The sequence below is a fragment of the Panthera onca genome, chromosome C2, assembly GCF_046562875.1.
Source record: "Panthera onca isolate mPanOnc1 chromosome C2, mPanOnc1 haplotype 2, whole genome shotgun sequence".
In the NCBI taxonomy this organism is placed as follows: Eukaryota; Metazoa; Chordata; class Mammalia; order Carnivora; family Felidae; genus Panthera; species Panthera onca.
In genome coordinates this window covers 132,736,113-132,754,388 of record NC_138347.1, presented here as the reverse complement: position 1 = coordinate 132,754,388, position 18,276 = coordinate 132,736,113, and the positions used below count along the sequence as shown (strand labels likewise).

General features: G+C 49.4%; 1 protein-coding gene across 1 annotated transcript in view; it reads left to right on the top strand.

Moving 5' to 3' along the window:
* The first annotated feature begins 8,165 nt into the window (after positions 1-8,165).
* Positions 8,166-18,276, top strand: part of SH3BP5 (SH3 domain binding protein 5) — a 77,257-nt gene continuing 67,146 nt past the window's right edge. Inside the window, exons 1-2 of the mRNA XM_078432358.2 lie at positions 8,166-8,539; positions 10,251-10,313. Of these exons, the coding sequence (XP_078288484.1) occupies positions 8,402-8,539; positions 10,251-10,313 (201 nt within the window). The 5' untranslated portion in view covers positions 8,166-8,401. The remainder of the gene's footprint in view (positions 8,540-10,250; positions 10,314-18,276) is intronic.

Here is an 18,276-nt window from a genome sequence, read left to right as displayed (position 1 = left end):
TCACCACTTCTCTGACGTGGGCTAACAACCACCCGTGTTTCTCAGCTTCTCCATAGGAACTTGCAGGATACCAGCTAAGGGTGTGGCTGAAATGTGTAAGGGGCTCCTCATTACTGGGTATTCATTACCCTCTTCTTGAAGTTAGGTGGAGCAGGGTGCTATTTAGGATAGGCCACCCACAATGACCAACAGACCTGAGGGTTAAATGGCTAAACACAATGGCATTTTATCTGTAGCTTAGATAACAATTCAGAGTGCTCAGGTTGGTGGGAGCATTCTTCTCCATGCAGCCTCTTGGGGATCTAGGTTCTCTCGGCCTCCTGGATCTGCCATTCTCCAGGCTTCACTGTCATCTGCTTCCAGCCACAGAAGAGAGAGCCTAAAGAAGCACACGTGGGACATTGTCATGGGACAGGCCTGAAAATGGCATATCCCTGCTGCTCACTTAGTCAACAAAGCCGTACCTGCCAATGATAGGTAGGAAAATGCTGTTGAGCCAAGTGCTTAAAGAAATGGAGAAGAGAGTCATTGAAGAGAGCTCAACTGACCACACAGCACTTCCCTTCCTTTTAATGCCAAGCTTCTGCCCTTTCTTATTGGGTCAAAGTCTTCGCCCACCATTATCTCTCCCGTGGTCAGACTTTAACAACATAATGTAGATACAATGCAAATACCATAACAATTGATGGCAAAGTGAAACCATCGGTCTTGCAAGATAAGCAGGATTTCAAGAATAGGAAAGCAGTTTTGGGAACTACCCTGGTCGTTTGCAAAGCCATTGACATATGAGGACATGGCACTGTTAGATCAGAGACAACAGGTGAGGACCAAAAAGAAGTGAGAGTGATTCGAACATCAGAGGTACAAGAGACACCTGGGGCAATTAACAAGCACCTCAGATATTTCTGTCAGGTTATACTGTCCCTGTGCTGTGAAAGTCAAATCTTAATTGAAGAATTTCACATTATATAATCTACGCCAAAAGAGAAATAATCCTCAACAGTTGACCGATGGTTCTTGTGGTGCTGGCTCTTCTAAGAACGAGCTGGTGGTGGGACCCTCACCTGGGCCCTCCTGTAAGGCCCAACCTCTAAAATGTCGGTGTACCCAGAGCCTCATCCTGGGCCTGTTCCCTTCAGGGTCCTCCCTTTCCTAAGTGACCCATACAGTCCCTGGGCTTTAAATATCATCTGCCTGCAGCTGGCTGGCCTTGAGATGTATATCTTACTGCCCACTCAACATCTCCACTTGAGGGGTTATAGCTTCTCAGACTTACGTGTTTAGAAACACACTTCTTGACTTCAGACCTGCTCCTCAAGTCCTCCCTGCCTTGCTCAGTAAATGGCAGTGTCCTTCAGCGTCTTCTCAAGGCAAAATCTCAAGAGTCATTCCTGAAGCTTCTGACCTGCCTACTCCCGCATCTAATGTAGTAGCAAGTGCGGTTGGGCCTACCTTCCCCAATATGTCCTGAATGGACTCCACGCCGCCTCCCCACCACGACCTAGCCGAGTGGCCACCTCTCACTGGGGACCCCCAAGGCAGGCCCATAACTGGTGTTCCTGCTCCTGCCCTTGCCTTCACGGCCATCCCATTTGCACATGGCAGCCACAGCCAGCCTTTAAACATATAGATTGTATTGCATCATTCCACAACTTAAATCCCTCCAATGGTTTCTCATCACATTTACAATAAAATCCAAACTCCTTCCCATGGCCTCCCTGGCCTCACGTCATCTGATTTGTGCCCATGCCTGGCATGTCAATTTCAACACCGCCGTCCTCCTCAGTCTCCAGCCACTGCATCAGCTGTCCAGTGGGCTCCCTCCTCAGGGTCCCCCATTGTCTGGACATTCTTTACTTTTTCCTGCCTGACACCTTCTTGTCATCAAATCTCAGCTAGAATATCGTGTCCCTAGAGGCCTTCTCTACCTCCCTTCCAAGGCAGCCCCACCCTCCAGCCTTCTTTATTTGGTTATCTGACGTCTTTCGACATAGCACTGTCATTGTTAACTGCAACTATTTTGCTTATTTATGTATTTAAAACATTTTCTCCATCTTCCCTTACACTATAAACCCCAATGAAGGCAGGGATTTTGTCTAGTTTGTTCACTGCTGTATCTTCATTGTCAGAGACCATCACCTAATAGATGTTCAGTAAATATCTATAAACTAAATGGTTTTTAAAATAGAAAAAAAACCCACCTTATTTCATAATTTTAAGTTTCATTTTGCAGGGTAGTGTCCCAATAAAAACCTTTTTCATGATTTAATATGAAATTTTGGTTTCCTTTATAAGTAGATTTATTTAAGTGGCCTTTTCCTGTATCAGTTATCTTTGAACAATGAAGATCTGTCTTGCGTGTTTCCTTCGTCGCAAAGACTCATAAACTTGTGGAATGAGTAAATGAGGGCAAGGCTGACATGATTTGTTCTTGGGTAACCCGAGCTGGGTCACAGTGATCAATCATTTTTCTTCCAGTGACACACGAATGCCTTTTCCCCTTGAAAGTCCATTCTAGAATCATGCCTACAATCTGCTCTGCTTACTAGTTCCCAGGGTATGGAAACTTCTTCCTTCTTTTTAATGGAACACCTTTTCTGTCTCCAAGATTCCAGCACCATTTAATTTATTTACATTTTTTTTAAATGCTTATTTATTTTTGAGAGAGACAAGAGTGCAAGTGGGGGAGGGGCAGAGAGACAGGGAGACACAGAATCAGAATCAGGCTCCAGGATCTGAGCTGCTAGCACAGAGTCCGACGTGGGGCTTGAACTCACATACTGCGAGATCATGACCTGAGCCACCTAGGAACCCCGGCACCATTTTAAATATCTGCAGGTCCCCTAAGATCACAGATAAACATTGAAAGTCTCTTCCTGGGTTCTGTAAGTACTCTGGCCTGTGATTCATCTGGGCCCAGAGGCTTGAGTGTAATTCGATTCGGGACACAAATAAAGGTTCTCATTAGAGGGGAGTGGCCACAGTGCAAGACAATTTGGCAACCCACTGATGTCACTGAATCGTGGAATTAAACAAATGCCTTGTTACTGCGGAAGCCCTGAAACGTTTCGAAGAACTGGCTTCTGTAGCTCCTTGAGTTCTGACAACCAGTCATCTGGGGCCAAAAAGTACTGCTGAAGGGTTTGGAAGTCTACTTTAAAATTTTCTTCCATCTTGCCCCGTGCCATGATCCTTTGGGGTCCGTGGGGAGAGAAGAGAGAGTGGGAGAAAAGCAGAGGGAACCAGCTTCCCACCTGGGTGCTGGGGGGAAAGTGGGGTTTCACCTGTGTGCAGCCTGCTGGTAGGAGCCAGTCTGTCAATAGGACTCTGAGGTTCGATTCCGAGGTTGCCCTTTTTAAAAGGTCACCCACTCCTCATGTCCCCTTCAGACTCTTGCCAAGTAGAGAAGTCTGAGTTTTCATTTGTATTGCTTGTGTTTTAACTGTGGGCTCAAATATTTCAAGCACTGTGTCAGCCAGACCACACATGCCCTCGGATCTGATCCAGCCAGTAGCTCCCAGTTTGCAATCCTTGGCCAAAGGCACCATGTAAAGATTACAGGTTGGCCCAGAGAAGATGCTGACTGTCAGTTTCTTCAGTCACTGCTACCAGAATGTGGTGTGAATGCACACTCATTTCTTTTTTTTTTTTTTAATTTATTTTGAGAGAGACATGGTATGAGTGGGGCAGGGAGAGAGGGAGAGAGTGAGAGGGAGAGAGTGAGAGAGAGAGAGAGAGAGCGAGCGTGCTCTGCCCGATGTGGGGCTCTAACCCATGAAACCATGAGATCATGATCTGAGCCAAAACCAAGAGTCAGATGCTTAACTGACTGAGCCACCTAGGCACCCTGGAGATTCATTTCTTTTTAGTTCAGAAGAGCAATTCTCTATTCTAAAGAGGTTAAGAAGAAGTTGCAAAGCATTCAGGGGTGGGGGTGGGGAGAGTGAGAGGGAGAGAGAGAATCCTAAGCAGGCTCCATGCTGGGCATGGAGGGATGTGGGATGCATGTGGGATGCAGGACTCGATCCCATAACCCGGGATCACGACCTGAGCTAAAATTAAGAGTCAGATGCCCAAGTGATTTTGCCACCCAGGTGCCCCTAGTTCCAAAGAGAAGTTTTCAATCCCCCGCCCCCTCCCCACCTTATAGGGGTTAAGAAGCAAGTGCAAAGCATTAAAGAAAAAAAAAATTGGCGTTGCAGGGAATCTTCATTAAATAGCATTGAAATTTGACAGAAAGGGGCGCCTGGGTGGCTCAGTGGGTTGAGCGTCTGACTTCAGCTCAGGTCATGATCTTGCGATTCATGGGTTCGAGCCCCACATCAGGTTCTGTGCTGACACCTCAGAGCCTGCAGCCTGTTTCAGCTTCTGTGTCTCTCTCTCTCTCTGCCCCTCCCTCTCTCTCTGCCCCTCCCTCGCTCACGCTCTGTCTCAAAAATAAACATCAAAAAAAAATTTTTTTTAAATAATTGACAGAAAGTGCCTTAACTTCACACTGAGGGACTCATACGGTTGCACAATTTTTGTGGGAGCTGTGTCTCCCCAGATAGGAAGACACTATGACTTTATCATGTACATGTTCCAACAGCGAATGTTGCTGACCACTTTAGCTTGCAAAATTTCACTTTAAAAAACATTAAAACAAATCTCTTGTGTAAAATAACTGATTCCCTTAGGCTTAAGGCATGGGGCAGAGGAAGAGAACAGAGACACGAGAATCACCATGAACTAAAGTTTTGTCTTATGCCTATAATTCTGTAAATACCATTTCATCTACGTGACATCTGACAGGGAGACACCAGTGTTATTATCCTTATCTTACAGGTGGGGATACTGAGGTTCAGGGAGAATAAACAACTTGTCCAAAGTCAGTTCACAAATGGTACGGGCTGGCCTTTGGACCCAGTTCAGATAGAATTCTTGTTCCCATAACCATCCGTGAGCGTCTCAAAAAGAAAAGGTTTCCCCTGGGCCTCCACTTCCTGGAGGGCAGCAGCTGTCAGAAACACAACCTGCATAATCCTCGAAGATCAGACAAACTGTAACATGCTTGCTAAGGCAGGGTGGTATATCGAGGTTATGAGAAAGAACTTCAGGCGAGTTCTGTTCAACCCTCAGATAACCTGGATCCTAATTTCCAAATACACCAGAGACTTGAGCTTTCAGGGGTTTTCTTTTCAAATCAGTATGTTCTAAAAAAAACTGGTGATCCTCGGTAGCATAGGTACATAGGTCCTAATTAATGGTGTCATCCAATCACTCAAACCAGAAACTCTGGAATCATCTTGAACTCGCCTCCCTGGTGTTATTAGCCTGGTGGTATTATTAACTCCCTGGTGGTGTTATTAGCCACCAACTTCCACACGGCCTCAAATTCACTCCCTCTTTCTAGCCCTTGATGCAGCATTTCATCATCACTCCCTGGTATTTTCATGATCTCTCCCTCACCCCCTCATGCCTGTGTTCCCTATTTGATCCAGTTTTGATTCCGTGGGCCATCATTAAAGTTGTTACACCTGCAGTCGCCCTCAACCCCCTGACGCTTCTTTCCCGCCCCCGCCCCCACCATTGTAAGAACTTGGTTAAATAAGCTCAACCCTGGTTAAATCTGGTGTTCCCACTACTTTCCACCTGTGTCTGGAAGCTGAGCTTGAGTGGGAAAAACCACTCCTCCTTGCTGACTGGTCTCACTGAGCATCCTAAACCACGGGTGGGTCCTCAGTACAGCCTGGAAATGATAATATAACCCGCTAGTCAACCCACTTTCCAGCTCTCCTGGACAGCGGTTTCAGTGTCTCTCCGCCAGCCTCCAGCATTGTTCCAAGCTCACCCTTATCCTCAGCTGCTGATTGTGTTGGCAATTCCACCGAAAAGGGAAGCAACCAGCGGGGGCGTCTCTCCCCTGCCACCGCTAGACCAGCAGCCTAACTCACCTCCTTGTGTCCCCCACACTTTAACCAGAGTGACTACATATTGCTCAGTACAATCCAAGCTTCTTGCCATGTCATGGCCTTCCTTGGTCTACCCACCTCCTCGTCTCAGATTCTGCGTCCCTGGCTCTCTAGCACCTGAGGCAGAGTTTCTTTCACCCAGGGGGTTCTGCACACGCAGCTTCCGTGGCTGGAGCGCTCTCTCCGTGAAGGCACGCAGGGTTCACTTGCTTGTTTCTCTCTGATCTTGGCTCAAAGAGGACCTCCACAGCTTGTCACCCTCGGTTCATTCCCTGCTGCATTTCCTATGCACTTACGTACCAATAAATATATAGTCGTGCTGTGATTGATTTTCATTTTAACTTCAGAATGCTACTGGGATTAATGCTATGACTGGCGCAGGCCTCCTAAACGTACAACAGAAAACGTTCTGCAGTAGTTTCCCCACGTCTGTAGTGCCATTTTGAATCACTATAGCCGTCAGATCGAAGCTTAAATAGGAATGTATTTTGGAGGTTGCTGTTCGGAACGGGAAGTTTGGGTTTCCACCAACCGAGAAACATTTAAGAGTCAGGATCGATCCCACTTTTCTTGTTTTCAACCTCTGTCTCTCATTTTATTCACAGGATAGACCTGCTCAGTTACAGTTCAATTCCAAGCCACCGGGGAAGCATTGGTGGTTCTTGTGTCCCAAAGTGACCCTTAACGGCCATCTTGTCCCTGCCTTCATCCGTCACTGGAAAATCAAAAGCAACTATGTTTTTAGCAAGGGGTTTCAGGACTTCACTCAAAGAATTGTTGCCGCTCTATTGATTTTTAAGAACAATGAACAGATGTGACCGTCTCAGAGCCAAACCTTGGGCATACACCTGCATTACCTTCAGGAGACAGAACTAATCTCCTTTCACAGTAGACCACAGTGCCAGCATCGTGTGCAGGCTAGTGCCTTGCCCAAGGAGTAACCCCCAATGTAGCTTCTGATGAAGCCATCATAAGCAGGTTTTCCAAAGGTGGCTTAAAAAAAAATTTTTTTTTAATGTTTATTTTTGACAGAGAGAGAGAGAGAGAGAGAGAGAGCGAGCCTGAGCGGGGGAGGGGCAGAGAGAGAGGGAGACACAGAATCGGAAGCAGTCTCCAGGCTCTGAGCTGTCAGCACAGAGCCAGACACGGGGCTTGAACTCACAGACCGTGAGATCATGACCCGAGCCGAAGTTGGAGGCTCAACCGAGTGAGCCACCCAGGCTCCCCCAAAGGTGGCTTTAAAGATAGGCTCTCCATAAGCTTTGCTCTCAATCAAGTGTGCCCTCCAAAGTCACAGAGCTAATGGGCCACAAGCCCGTGTAGAACGTGTACAAATTGTGCATTTTTGTAGTGACGGAGACATTAGCGGTGGCCAGTGGCAATGTCCTTGTCTGCTTTGCTAAGGCCATCTGAACTTGCGCTGCCTTGACATCATAGTGGTCCTGACATTTCATAAAAGCACAGAAATGTCCCTTCCTTCTTCCGCCTCACGATGTTGAGTTTGCCAGGGGAGCTCATGCTCCCTACTTGTTCCTAAATCCTTGGCCAGAGTGTGCCCAGGTGTAACAGGAGGTTACACCTGTTGCCACCTGGAGAAGGCTGTACCCAACCAACCACATCCATGATCATCGCTGGATTTTCCGTGCTTGGTGGCTATTCAGGTAGGCCAATCCCACAACTGTGAGAGCACAGGTATTTGGGTCTGGAGCTCCGCACAGCGAGGGCCACGGAGCCTTTGGACAAGGAATCCATGAACGCGCGTGCACCTAGCTTCCCTCTGTACTTTTGTGTCTATGTGAGCGTATGTTTCATTTCCGTTTCTGGGGGAACCCTTCAAATACAATTCCCAAGGTTCACCCAAGGGGAGAAACGTGCTTTGGAGGCATACAGGGATTTGAGTGCGTCTTGAAACTGGTCCAGGGTCACAAGCTTCCCAAGGTGACTTCAGGCCGTGGAAATACCCCAAACTTTCCTTCCATACAGTCAGTTTGCCTTGGCTGTGGAGGGAGGAAGAGAGCTACCCCGAAAGCAGGCGGCCAACGTTGCGTACTTTGTGATCCCCCCCCCGCTAAGTTGATAGAAGGGGGAAGGCTCTCCTGTGCCACCACCCTGAGGGTTTTCAGGGAGCTGGGGTTTTTGTGACGGAGACCTGGGCGGCTGGGACCGGCCGCGGAACAGTCACAGCGCCGAGGGCGGCCCGCCGGGGCGAGGGCGGAGCGGGCGCCGCTGCGCTGACGGCCTCGGCAGAAAGGGGGCGGCCGCGCCCATTTCCTCCGCTCAGCCCGGGCCGGCGGGATCCGCATCGGCGAGCGGCGCCTCCCTGGTGTCGGCCGCGGCGCCTCGGGACCGTGCCGGGACTGGGGCGAGTCGGCTCTGGCCGAGCCTGCGGCGACCGCCGCCCCTCCGGACGCTCCGAAGTCCGCCGCGCGGTCGGCGTTCCGGCTGCCCGCATGGACGCGGCGCTGAAGCGGAGCCGCTCCGAGGAGCCGGCAGAGCTCCCGCCGTCCGCCCGGGACTTGGAGGAGGAGGAGGAAGAGGGGATGGAACAGGGGCTGGAGGAGGAAGAAGAGGTGGACCCCCGGATCCAGGTAGGGCGCGCGGGGGGCGCCGCGGTGGTGGGCATCTACACTTGGCGCTGGCCTCGCAGCCCCCGGTGCCTGCGGTCCGGGGGAATGGTGGCTGCGTAGCTCGGGGGCGAGAAGAGAGGGTCTGAATTCCCAGTTTTACCGGGTTCGTGGGGAGGCAGCAGTGCCCGCGTGGATGCGGCCTGACTGTATCGCGGGGATCCCCCGCAGACCCCCGCCGGACCTGGGGGTCGCCGCAGCCTGCCCAGCGGTTCGGGCGGATGTGCAACAAAGGGAAAAAGGGGGCGGGGGCACCCTGCGGGTGTTGGGGTCCTCCCCCACCCCCCGGCCCTCGCCGGCCAGGCTAGCTGCGGTCGTCGCGCGGCCTCGGGGCTGGGGGCAGAGGGGTCGCCCGGCCCGCGTGGGCCTGGGCACCGTGGGCGTTGTCCGCCCCTGCAGCGTGGGCTGGCACCGTGGCCGGGTTGCGAGTCCTCACCTGGCGGAGGTGCCCGGCCTGAGCCATCTTCCGCCTCCTCTGATGCATTGTTAGCAAAGGGCTTATTGTCACCACAGGCTCAGACCTCCGCTTGGCTGCGAATGGTTGAAAACCCAGCTTTTCCTTGTTACGGGGTCGGGGTGTGAACAGAAATCGGGGACAACTGATGCGCAAAGCTGACGCGGGGAGAAGGCGAGGGGATTGGCCTGGCTCTCTGTGCCTCCATTTCTGAGGGAGATGATTAAAAAACAATTTCCAAGGCAAGATCTAGGAGTGACAGCTTAACCTCCTCACCCTCTAGGCAAAAAGCACGGCAAATCCCTTTCCAAGACTGGTTTTTCTCCTCTTTTCATAAATCATTTAATATATATATTGCTTTTAACCATGCGCCGCAATTTCTGGAGCCCTAATTGGTTTTTCAGTGCACAGATCAATTAAAAGCTCATTTAACTCAGCTGTTGCCATTTAAATGAATTGTTTTGGCAGATTAGCAAGATAAAGATCAGGTGGAAAAATCTTTTCGTTAGGGATTCTATTAATTAAAATCACTAGTTTAGACTACTAAATCTTGTTTTCCTGGTACAGGATTTCTGTTAACAAGATCCTTTGTCTGCAGAGTAAAATGAGTTAACTTGTGCTGGGTACTTTTTACAAAATGTTAGTTTAGAAATATTTATTTTAAGGATCAGGATTAAAGTTATTTTTGTTTTGTTAAAAACAGCTAGGAGGCTTTAATTGGCTGTTTGAAAAGATTTTCATCTCTAGAAAAATAACCACTAATGAGTTAATGCCAGAATTCTACCCTTGATCTACATCATTTCACTGGGTTTAGAGTTTTAGCTTGGCCTTGTTTATTTTCTTTTATTGTCTTTTCTGCATAGTTTTTCTTGTAAGGCAGAAGGTACTGTTTTGATTTGACTCTTAAACCATTTGTAACAGGTGGGTTTACCTGAAGGCACGTACCTGGAATAAATACTTGACCTTCTAAGAAAAAAATTCCTAGGACCTTAAGACATTTTTGAAAGGACACCATCGAGAAAAAGATTTCAGAAATACCGACGTTTCATTTGCTTTTCCAGCCAAGGCTCAGCTATTTTCCTTGAGAATTAATATTGACTTGTCCCTCTTCCTACAAATTGTGCTGGAGTACTTTTGCAGAGAATGAGCTCAGTCCTACTGGAAACAAAAGACAAATCGTTTCAATCTTTCCCCCCCCCCCCCCCCTCTTCTCTTCACTAGGGAGAACTGGAGAAGTTAAATCAATCCACGGATGACATCAACAGACGGGAGACTGAACTTGAGGTACAGAAGGCTGGGTCCCTGGTTCCTGGTGAGGTAGTGTCAGTCCTGCTGACACGAGGCTGCTTGATTTTGTTTTAATAGCTGGAGGATGACTGCTGGCGTCCCCTCCATGGAGTTGAGCAACAGCCCGCTGTCTGACAGAATAAAATACGCTGCTGAGCCCAGTGTGTGGGTGGAACACATGTGGATCCTATTTCACGTGTTTTTCATCATGGGAGCTCCGTGGGGCCAAAACCAGGGGCTGTGTGGAGCCTTGAAGTTCATGTGTCTTGTGGAAAAGCTTGAAAGGATTGAGGGGAGAATTAGCTGCATTGTTTCATAGAGAAGAACGAATGAGTTCACAGAATCTCTTAAATATTTTCGGGGGGTTCCTTACGTTTGTACTTGGAAACATTGCGTATTTCCTTAGACTTCTGCTGTTTTTGACTTTCTGTCCTAAAAATTCACCCCCCTTCCATCTCCCTGCTCATTTCTTTATTGTCTGCTTGCGTGTAGAATGTAATTATCTTAATGGTAAGGAAAAGCTGTTTAGACTGGAAGGGCTTTCCTGCTGGGAAGAATCTTGGGAGAGACTAGAACTTGATTTGAATTTCATGAGCATCTTCCAATGTGAGTGTAAACAGATGAGCATTCTTCACAACTACCAATTAGTCCCCAGCCCTTTTTAGTAGTGGTTGGATTTACCATCCATCAGCAAATTTGAACAAGCCCCGCATGTATCTGAGAGCCTGTGAATGATTCTGTCAGAGTTGAAGGGATGCAGGGAGCTATTGGGAGGACCGTTTCTGTAGCAGGAGAAATAGCAGGGAAGGTCACCGGAAAGGGCAGGAAACATCTGGTCCCTAAGAATGAGGGTGGGGGAGATAGGAATAATCTACTGGGAATACGCTGGCAGTCTTGACTTCTGGCTGCATGGCTAGGCCCCCGAGGCACCAAATCTGGGTGTGGCAAAAAAAAAAAAAAAAAAGATTAAAAGCTTGTTTTCTGAGTTGTGTGTGAAGGGTTATCGCCAACCCCTCTATTCTGATTGTATGTATCCATGAACCCTGGCTGCCCTTCTCCCCCCAAGTGAAGTAAAACCTGCATGTTTATTTAAAATGTTTTGATCGCTGATGAGTTGAGGCTCTTTGGGCAATTGAAATCTCTCAGAATCTCACATTTCTAATAATATTCAACGACAAAAAACCCTACCATTTCTGCAGGGCTGTAGAGTTTACAAAGGGTTTTCACAAGCTGTGTGTCCTCCTGTTACGGCCGCCTAGAACCGTGCTGTCCAGTGTGGTAGTCACTGGCCGTGTGTGGCTATTTAATTTTAAATTAATTAAAATGATACAAGATTAGGGGCGCCTGGGTGGCTCAGTCGGTTAAGCGTCCGACTTCAGCTCAGGTCACGATCTCGCGGTCTGTGAGTTCGAGCCCCGCGTCGGGCTCTGGGCTGACGGCTCTGAGCCTGGAGCCTGCTTCCGATTCTGTGTCTCTCTCTCTCTCTGCCCCTCCCCCATTCATGCTCTGTCTCTCTCTGTCTCAAAAATAAATAAAAACATTAAAAAAAATTTAAAAAGATACAAGATTAAAAATTCAGTCAGTGTAGCCGCCTCTCAGGAGCCTAGTAGCCACCATATTGGGCAGAGCAGAGAACAGTTCCATCATCGTAGAAATTTCTGGAGAGCACAGTCCTGGAAGTTGGGGGTCTACCTCCTCACCAGATGAGGATGTGGGGGTACTGGGCCTACTGGTTCTGTGATGTGGCAGAAGCTGGTCATTTTCCACATGCCTGCTAGCTCTCATGTTCTTCCATTCCAAGTAGGAGTAGACAAGTTGGAAATAGTCTTGTTTTTTTTGTTTTTTTTTGCAAACGATTGCTTTCTTTCTTTGACAAAATTTGTCTGCCCGTACTCCACTTTTTTTGGGTCATGAACAAGATAGCCCCATATGGTGCGCTAACCTTCTGAATATAAAATTAGTTCACCTGATAAACTTTTCACTCTGATTTCACAATCCTCTTTCTGAATACACTTAAGTATTTGTCTGTCACAGGAAGCTGCAGGACAGGTGTTTCCTGCCTCGCTCTGGAGATCACTAGGCAGCAGTGAAGAGAGGTGGTCAGAACTGGCCTGTGTTGCTGGCTGACCTTTTCTTGGTGGTGTTACAAGCAAGGTGGACTCACCGAAGTATCATGCAAGCCATGGAAGGCATTAAAACTTCCCTAGTGGCCACATTAGAAAGTAAACGGCTGAAATGAATTTTGCTCTGTGTTGTGTAGCCCAGAATGCCCAACATCGTACACTGTCAATATCAAAACAAGTAAAGAGATGTTTTACGTGTAGCTTTGTAGTCTCCAAATTCTTGTGCATGTTTTCCACTTACAGCACATCACAACGGGGGCTGTATTGGTGCTTGAGAGCCCACAACGGGGGCTGTATTGGTGTTGTGTTTGTGTGCTTAATAGCTACATGTGGCCCCAGGGCTGCTAGATGTTTCCTGTCATACTCACTAAGGAGCACTGAGATTTCACCCTCCGTGCGGGCACCCTGACACTTGATATGTTGCCGGAGCCTGGAGGGAGGAGGATGTGTCTGTGTGTGTGTGTTGGGGGGGGGGGGGGGGGCTGTGTTCCTTCAGTCAAGCCCTGGGCACCAGGCTCGGGGCGGATGCTCTGTTGGCCGCTGCATATACCCGGGTGAACTGGACTCGCCTTTGGGGAGTTTAATTTTAGCCGAGGGTGAGGAACCGAGAGATAGATAATAATTGCTGATTGTAGTAACTGCGGTCAAAGAGTGATGTGGCAGGGGATGGGGGGGGGGGGAAGGGGGGTCGCTGGAAGACACCTGAGCTGAAGCCTGTGGTGAGGGAGAGTCCCTGTGCGAAGGGAAGCAGATGGAGTGAGCAGTGGGGGTGGAGGAGGGGAGTGTGCCCAAAGATGTGGGGCAGGAAACAGCCATTTTAACACTGGGTTGGTTCTCGTCTTCGTGCTGATAGTTCTCTGTAAAGTCGCCGTGATCACTCGCTTGCGTGGATGCCGAACCGTTGCTCCTAGTGGGGTTGGGGGGGTGCAGAGTGTTGTGCCCAGAGACCCACAGGAACCCGACCCTGTATTACGCTCCCGTGAGCCTCTGGTCGCAACAGTTTTGGTCAGCCAGTCAATATGTTACCTTGTTTTATGTGTGTTGCTGTTTAAAGACAGTCTGTCTGGTACACATTGTTGATTCATTAACGTTGGGCTCAAAGGCAACAGCGCTGTGACTCATGCCTGAACACAGCTTGCCTAAACACACGGACGTTCTCCGTTAAGGCCCCGTCACCACCTTCTTGGGCTCAGGAGCACTAAACACTAGCCAGCGTGTCAGCACTGGGCTTGGGGGCCTTTGAGACAGCTGGCTGCCTAGGGGGCGTCTGACTCTCGATTTCAGCGTCAGGTCATGATCTCCCTGATCGTGAGTCTGAACCTCACGTGGGGGACAGCGTGGAGCCTCCTTGGGAATCTCTCTCTCTCCCTCTCTCTCTCTCTGTCCCTCCCCCACTCGTGCGCACAGGCGCGCTCTCTCTCGAAATAAATCAACTTCAAACCAAAACAGAACAGCTGATTCCCCAACACAAAGCACAAAAGTGCAAAAAGTGTGGCACTAAACGGACCGTGGGAGTGCGGCCACTGGGCATGTCCATGAATGACTGCAGGAGCTCCGACAGTATTGATTTTGGAATTAGAAATTTTAATGAGTATGGAATCTGCAAATAATGAGGATTGATTGCGCGTAATTTCAGAGCCTCTAGGGGAGGGCCTTTGGCTTCTGCATTTCCTTTCCCTTTGCTTTTTAATTATGGTCTGGAGCGCCCAGCACCCCTCCTGACTTGGACTCCAGTGGGAGCAGATTGGTGATGAGGTTTGTGTTAGCTGCTCCTTCACTCAGAATGTGGCACGGTTGTCTCTGGGCAGCCGTAGGTGAGGTGCGGGGCCCGGATTCACCTCCATATCCCGTCTCTTGTGTTGGTTGTTGAAATCGGAGAGTACCAAAAGGCCTTTGGATGCCAGCCACCCGCCATGTTGTCACTTGGATATCTGCCTCTTCCTGCAACCACGGTTTACCTCTGACATTGTTTAAACAATGTTGTATCCCCTTTGCACTCTGATTTATATCAAGAGGGCCAGTCCTTCCAGGCTGTTGACGGAGTAACCTTTTAACCAGAAAGCCCTGGGATATAAGCCTGATATTTCAAATTAAGAAGCTGTATTCCCCCCCACCCCCAGACATGTTGATGAGTCAGCTTGAATCATTGAGTACTTACTGAGCACCTACTGTGTACTGAGAACAGCGAAGGGGAGCGAGCAACGGAGAGAATGGGCAGAGAATTCCAGTTAAATAATGAAAGTACACAGTAGGTTTCCTGGTGATATGCCGTGAGGAGAAAAATAAGGCAGGGAGAGGCCTCACAGGGTGGGTATTTTGGAGTCAGGAGGATGCATTGTTACCTATGGTGGGTTTGAAAGGCTTCCCTGAAAGCATGTCTGGAGAGAATGTACCTCACGGCCATGTGGGGGAAGAGCATTCCAGCCAGAGGGAACAGCCAGTGCTAAGCTGGGCTTACTGAGCACCAGCAAGGGTGGGGGGTGTCCAGTGTCCTTGGGGCGGGGTGAGCCGTGGATGCAGGAGTCAGAGAAATGTGTCGTTCGGTGTGTAAATGTGCTGATGTACTTTTGCAATGCATGTTATACAGAGCTGTCTTTTTTCAAGTGTTTGTTAAAACAAGCGATATTCCTTGCCAGTCATTTATTTTTTACCGTGATGTGTGTGGTTTTCATTATCTCCCCTGCTTGCGGGCTGTTGTAGGGCTGGGAAATGGTCAGAGAGGAGGAGGAAGGACAGCATCAGGGCTAGTTGCCCATGGACAGCTTTTCTGGCTCCAAGTAATCAAAAGCTGACTTTTCAGCCTGCCCTTTCCCCAGGGAGGTGAAGGCAGTGAATTGTAAATGCTCATACTCTTTCTCTCACTGCTTGGGTGGGGTGGTTTGAAAAGGCATTTGATTCTGGCCAGCTGTGTTCCCCAAATTTGCATAAGGCCTGCACCTAGAATCTGCCTTTTTCCCCCTCCCAGAAACCAGCAAACACTTTCTCTTTAAAATAAAACAAAAAACCCAACTGTTTTGTCCTTGGAAACTCAAGGGTGGGAGAGGAAAGGCAGAGGTGAATTGGAAGCAGCCTGGCCTCTCTCTAATGAATTGTTAGCACAAGTCAGGGCAAGAGAGAAGTTCTTTTCTGAAAGGACAGTGTTGTCACATCTGAGCACTTTCTCCTTCAAGGTGCGTGTGTGTGTGTGTGTGTGTGTGTGTGTATTAGAGAGAGAGAGACAGACAGACATATGAGTGAGTGCACATGTGTACTGGGGAAAGCCCTGTGAGACTCTAGTTGTGCTTTGAAGAAGGTCCACGCTGGGACTTCTGTACTTCGGTGAGATCTGGTTCCAGTAGGCATTGGCCTGGAGATAATTGTGTGACAATACTGGGCATCCTCCCCCCACCTCCCCGTAGGTTGAGTCCTGCGTAGGGCACTCCACACAACCTCACACACAGGCTCCCTGCCCTCTCCAAGCTTGGGTTTCCTGGATTCAGGCATGTAGTTACTCAGAGGCATGTGTGTGGCCTTTGGGGAGCCAGGGGCAGCTTTGTTGGAATGGAGGGGCATCAGAGTTGAGGCCTGGAGACCCCCAAGTTATCTGGGAGGGTCAGTTAATATCCCAGGGGCCTGGCAGTGGAGAAGGAAGAGAGCTGACCATCCAGACATCACCTCAGCTTGGGCCGTGCTGGGAAGGGTGGGATGGCTGGTTGTAAAGGTAAACACACTTGAGGACTTTTCTAGGTGCCTCTGGGTGATTTGAGCTGGAGCTGCTGCTGTCCCCACAAGTTGGCTTGAAGTTTGGCCATCAGAATGGTAGGATTTAGGGCTTCCTGCTTCAGTGACATACCCCCCACACTGCTGCTGGGATGTCAAGGGACAGTAACTTTTGACTCAGCCATCACACATGTAAGAATTTATCCTTAGGGAATAACTAGGCAAGGATATAGGTCCAATAACGTTCATGGCAGCATCGTTTAAAAATGTTGGAAAATTTTGAATCTAAATGACTGTCAATAGGGGATCTGTAAAATGAATACAAGGCACAGGCACTGCTGGTAGCCTAAGCCTTAAAACGATGACACAGCTTGTCATTAACGTGGTAAGATGTATGGATGGAGATAGGTTCCGGAAGAGCACGCAGTATGGTCCTGTTCTAAAAATCTGTGTTTATAGGCATAAAAATGCGTGGAAGAGATTATACACGTTCTGATGAGAAATGAGCAATATTCACGGTCTTCATACTTTTCTATATATATATTTTTTTAGTTATGCGCATTGAATTTGTATTACTTTACGGTCAGGAAAAAATCCAAGCCCAAAGTCGTGGGGAAGTAGCGGGCTGAGGGAAGACTAGTCTTGGTATCCGGTGACACGGGCAGAATCTGAGGTCTGGTGACGTTTAGGGGCACTTGGCTCATTGGAAACTGAGTCACCTCGTCTGTGAATTGAGGGAGTGATTCTTGACCAAATGCCAGGGAGGCCGGGAGGACAAGAGGGAGTGCTTTGACAGCCACGCAGCAGCCTGCGTGAAGGAGAGGCCTCGTGCATGTGGGACAGGCAGCACCAAGGCCCCCGGGTGCCGGATGCAGAGACCTCTCTGACGGGCTGTCCGTGGGAGCCAGGCCTGCCACAGGCTCTGGCCGTGGCTCCGTTCTCCTCCTCTGCGCCCCGCCATGGCGTTTCTTTGTCAGAGACTGGCTCTGGTGGGGGGCCAGAGAGAGGGCTTGTCCGGCGGGATGGACTCTGCTCACTGGAGCCCCAGGGTTTTGCTCTGTGGCTGGCCCACTGGGGTGTGGGGATGAGTTTCCCCGAGGGAGCCCTGCTTTGCTAGGGTGTGTCCCCTCCTGGGATCTGTCTGGTACTACCTGTGGTGCTCAGTCGCTGTTCGGGTGGGTGAATAACATGATTGCCCCTTCACGGCTTTGGGCAAGTTACTTAATGTCTCTGGGCCTCAGTTTCCCCATTCCAATGATGGTGCCTGGGAAGCCGTCAATAAATATTATCGCTGCTGTTAATGAAGCGGGACAGATGTGGGCTGTAATGTGGTTCGTCCTTGCAGGGGAGACGTCGGTCCATCCTGGGACGTCTTCCCTGCCTGTTTTTGTCTCCTGACTGCCCTTCAGTAACCATGACATCTAATGATAATAGTGTCTAGGACGTGCCAGACCCTGTTCTAAGCACTTTGTATACGTAAACTCGCTGAGTCGTCAGAACATTATTATGCAATAGACATTATTCTCACCGTTTTGCTGATAACAAACTGAGTTCAAGTGTCTGACTCTAGATTGATTGCTCTGTGGCGGACGAGCATCCTCCAGACTTGAGAATGGCCCCGGGGGTGCAAAACGGCCCCTGGTCATGAGCCAGTGCTCTAGAGCAGTGCCATCCAGGTGGGGCCCTTGCACCAGCTGCCTTAGGCTGACGTAGGACTTTGTTAGAGTTGCAGAATTTTCGGCCCTACACAGACCTAGGGAATCAGAATTTCTGGGAGTCAGGCCCAGGAGCCTGTCTTAAGCTGTGCCTGTCTCATGCACGTTCATCAGGCTGTATTCCCGTCAGTTATTTACTTGTCTGGCACCCCCACTACCCTGGGCCCTGGTGGGGGGAGTGGCTGGGCTTCCTATCTTTGTGCCCCAGCACTTTAAGCAGCACCTGAACACAGGTACCATGAATGTCGGAATGGATGGATGTTAACTTGTGGTTAGAATCGAACGTCCTTGTGGACCCCCGGCCCTTTGGCATGGTCGTGCATCGTGTCCTACAAAACAGGCGGCTCCCCTTTCTCTAGGGCCCACTCCAGAACTACATTTGTCCCCAGGCTGTTCCTAGGCTGGGAACAATTTCAACACTGC